This window comes from Sinocyclocheilus grahami, unplaced genomic scaffold (assembly GCF_001515645.1).
Source record: "Sinocyclocheilus grahami isolate Dianchi unplaced genomic scaffold, SAMN03320097.WGS_v1.1 scaffold78.1, whole genome shotgun sequence".
Classification (NCBI taxonomy): domain Eukaryota; kingdom Metazoa; phylum Chordata; class Actinopteri; order Cypriniformes; family Cyprinidae; genus Sinocyclocheilus; species Sinocyclocheilus grahami.
In genome coordinates, this window is record NW_015505257.1 from 1,554,795 (window position 1) to 1,559,234 (window position 4,440).

General features: G+C 38.6%; 1 protein-coding gene across 4 annotated transcripts in view; it reads left to right on the top strand.

Annotated features, from left to right (window-relative positions):
- The window catches only part of efnb3a (ephrin-B3a), a 39,178-nt gene extending 35,329 nt beyond the window's left edge, over nucleotides 1-3,849 (top strand). For 2 of the 4 annotated variants that reach the window (XM_016273411.1, XM_016273412.1), the window contains 2 exons: nucleotides 1,876-2,300; nucleotides 3,672-3,849. In XM_016273411.1, coding sequence (XP_016128897.1) covers nucleotides 1,876-2,300; nucleotides 3,672-3,818 — 572 coding nt within the window. In that variant the 3' untranslated portion in view covers nucleotides 3,819-3,849. Of the gene's footprint in view, nucleotides 1-1,875; nucleotides 3,483-3,671 lie in introns of those variants that run through there. The other 2 variants (XM_016273414.1, XM_016273413.1) reach the window with 2 other exon arrangements.
- The last annotated feature ends 591 nt before the right edge of the window (nucleotides 3,850-4,440 follow it).

The following is a 4,440-nucleotide window of genomic DNA, read 5'->3' on the forward strand; positions in this document are numbered from 1 at the left end:
TGGCAGTTTCTCTCTGCAGATGATGAGGTTGTAGGACGTGACAGCATCTGAAATGCACAATTGAGTTTAGATATACAATGTGTCTCTTTTCATTTGTTTATGTGAAAACAATTGTTTATGAAGGCCAAAAGTAGTACGTGAGCATTTCACAATGTTAAAAGGAAAATGTAATATAAAGTCAAGGGATAGCTGGGTATGTTTATGCATAAACCCTAGTAATAAAACATATCTAACAAAATTGACCAAAAACCCAATATCTTTGTTACTTACTTAGTAAAGAAGAGGAGAGTATCCTTACTGAACAGAGCTGGTCACACATGTTCTCTTAAACTAAAAAGAGAAAAGACATAGGAAACCAATTAGCATTTGAAAGTTATAATTTATAGACATTTTAAGAAAGAAATGATTTACCTGTTGAGAGTGTGTTGACAATCTGTGTAGTTGGATGGCTGAGCTCCAGAAAAGCAGTAATGAGGCATCTTAGAGTGTAGCCTCGGTTAGGGTTTTACATTAAAACAACAACAGCAATAACCACAGCAACAGCATGTTGTGTGAATTAAGTATGTTTTTATTGACATGCAAAATTATCAGTGCTCTTAACAACAGTTATTAGCTGAATACATTAATGAATGACAATTGACATTGAACATGAATAAATACATAAAGAAGTAAAACACAAAATAAGAACAAAAAATAGATGTGATGAAGACCAAATTTCAGTGAAACAATCACAATCCAATCAATATGATGCCTTTAAGTCCATCATTTTGGTGTGATTAAGTAGCGATTTTGACACTCAGCAGATGATGAGGTGGTGTGATACATCTAAAATACACAATTAAGTTTAGAGTTACAGTGTGTCCATGTGTTTGTGTAAAACAATTCTGTTTATGAAGGCCAAAAGCAAAAATTAACAGTTTGTGAGCGCATCTTAAAAGAAAAAAGTGATATAAAGTCATGGGATAGTTTTAATATTTATTGTTACTGGGTATGTTTATGCATAAATCCAAGTGATAATTAAAAAAAATCTTACAATATGAAGCCAGTTACATTTTTAAAGTTAAATTTGTATTAAAATTTTAAGAATGAAATAATTTACCTGTTGAGAGTGTGTTGACAGTCTGTAGTTGGATCACTGAACTCCAGAAAATCAGTAATGAGGAGCTTTGTCAGTTACAGATTTGAAACACAAAAAAACCATTTCAGCATGAAAGGGTTCTTCAGAATGCTATGGTTCTAAATATAACCATTACTGCATGTAAAGAACCTTTAAAGAACCGTCTTTTTTTAGAGTGTAGAAATACTTAAAAAATCTAAATACTTAAAAACAACAAATTATTATTCAATTATCAAAATGATTGAATGATGAAAATAATGAAAGTTTATTCAAAATAATAATAATAAATACTATAATAGTATATAAATAATAACTAGCTAAAATAACACTGAAATAGAATGTTAACCAAGGCTCAGAAAGACGCCAAGTAAACAATTTTAATGATGAAAATCCCATGGGGTCTGCTTTCAACTGCATTTACGTATTAACCTTGATGCCATATGCATATGCATCTGTTGTCATGTTAATGCACTGTCTAGCGTTCTTTGAATTGATTTCATTTCTTGGAGGCTTAGACTGCACTGGTTGATCTCCATAAAGTAAACATTTGAGGTACCAGCATTGTTGAAGCCAAACATGAGGCATATTTGAACTCAAGCTCAAAGCTAGAAATCAAAGCTAGTTATGGATTAAATCTAATCTAATCTAAATACTATCAGGATGTTTGTCGTAGAAGATAAAGCCACAAACCAAGTGAGCTTCAGAAGTCCTGCAAGTGGATGTCGGGTCGTTGATTTATCAGCTCTTTTCTGTTTCAGATACAGAAAGTGGCTCTAAAGCGGGTGATGGGAGTGAGGCCGGAGAGAGGGAAGACGGCGGGGCCGTGTCTGTCTCTAACATCGCCTTAATCACCAGTGGTGCCGGGGGAGCCTTCATCCTCCTGATCGCCATAGTGATTGCTGTGGTGTGTTACCGCCGACGGAAAGCCAAGCACTCCGAATCTCACCACCCCGCCCTTACGCTCTCCTCTCTTACCCCAAAGAGAGGCAGCTCCTGCGGGGCAGCTACGGGAGTCGGCGGAGGCAACAATAATGGCTCAGAGCCCAGTGATATCATCATTCCCCTGCGGACCTCTGACTCGGCGTACTGCCCCCATTACGAAAAAGTCAGTGGTGATTACGGACACCCCGTCTACATCGTTCAAGAGATGCCCCCTCAGAGTCCAGCCAATATTTACTACAAAGTATGAGATCAGCGAACACGCAGACAGCCCATCCTGAATTTATGGTACCTCACACACATGCACTGTGTCCAAGTGACTCTATATTTAAGAGCCTATTCGCGGTACTAAAACTTGGACCTGAAGTTGAGTTCTAGAAAAGTGGTAAATCCAGATTTTATGTCATAGCAGCGTGTTTGCGTTCATTTACACGTGTGTGTCTCTGTGCGCGGATCACGGATTTCACATGTACTCAGGTGCAAGTGAATTTACATCACACGCTTGTTGGAGATGCATTTAAATATCCGTTCTGATGGTTGAAACTTTATTTCAATGGTTTCTGATGGTTATTGTGCTTATCCTCAAAACCAAACAGTAGAGAGTGATTCATACTTTAAAAAAAGAATACCTGTATAAATACTATAAGTACTTCTTACATTTTTACACTCTGGGGGAAATTCACTAAGAAAGTGCACTGGCTGATTGCGTGTGTTTATTTGCACATGCATTGTTTTAGTGGTCCATTCACTAAAGGAAATTCGGTATCAATAATAACGCACACCCAAAAGATCTAAACACCGTCTCCACGCCACAATTCTCCACCTTGCTGAATTGCAGATTAGCACAATCTGGCATACTTTACTGGGACTGTACCGTATCGCTAAGATCCAGACAACTGACTGACTCTTTAAAATGCCAAAAACAGTTTCGACTCCATTGTGCGTCTAGATAGGTTTCCATTTAAAAGCTTTTTTCATCATTTGATGAATTAACGTGCCCTTATCACTAGAAACTTTACACAAACTTATTTTTTAAATGTTAGCACATTGCTAATTGCTTTTTTTTTTGACAGTTTTGGGTACCAGACAAAACAGACGTCTTCTGACGTGATCTGGTGAAGACACCGAATTCAAAATTCCTTGCGCTTTGGAACAATCTAACATTGTTGGTGTAGTTGGCAGAATCAAGCTTTTTTGGCTTAGTTGGATCTGTTGTTTTGCGCATTCTAAAATAAGGCTAATTTGCATAGAAAGGAGGCATGTTTGCGCTGAAACTGAAAAAATGCTTTAATAATTCACTGAATTTTTTTTTTATACTATTCCATCGCACAAAGCGCTTGTTAAACTGGATTGTGGCTAGTGAATGAGACGCCGAGTGTACTGGGCACAAAAGTACTGCAACTGTTTAGTGAATTCGCCCCTCTTTATTTTGTTTTTCTCCGTTCATCTGATTGTAAATGTTTGTCTTTTCTGAACTCGGACCTCCATCTGATTTATTTATTGAGCATCAAAGAAACTGTTTTTCATTCCTTCCACTTCATCAGCTTCCTATCGCAACTCCTTAGCGCCCGGTTGTTTGTTTTTGAGGGGTTTATTTACATTTTTATGTGAGCAGCAGGGATCGCATGTGGAGGAGGTGAAGACGGATGTTCGACTATTTCAGATGGAGACTCTTCTGAGGTTTCCAAGAGGTTGGAGGTCAAAGTTAAGCGGTCAGAGAAAAACCCCTCAGCGCTGCGTGGGAGTCCTTCACTCAAGATGATCTGAGGGGTTCTCGCTCTCTGCCCGGCCTTTTGAAGTACTGTGTGTTCACCTCTGTTGTTACTCTGTTTGTCCACTCACTCAATACAGTTCGCTGCTGGCTTGTGATAAGTGCTTGATGACATCACTGGCATTTTAATGGCACAGTCACTCCCTTCCCCTCCCGGTTTCACTCGTTCTGTCTTCCTTCTTGGTTCATCTCTCTATATCAGTGTTTGATGTGTTGCCCCTGTCAAGTCTGGGCACTAAATCAAATGGGCACTTTGACAGGCGCCATAAAAACCCCTCACTACCAAAACCCCACATGACCCTTCACAGTATAGTCATAAGAAACGATGGCTGCTGCATTTGAGCGTCTATTTGTTCTTGAAACAGACTCTGGCAGAGTGTGATAGAGTTGTTTTTCAGTCCAATAATATCCACGCCAGCAGGCCACTGACAGGCTGTCAGAGACGAAGCTGTTAAGACAGAAGTGCAAGCACATGTGGACATACAAGCTTTGATTCGAGATATTTTTACATGTTATCAGTTTCATAATCATTCATTTTCTTTCGGTTCATTCACCAGGAGATTAAACGGATCCTTTCAATTCAAATATTTATTCAGAATCTGTACACCTCTCC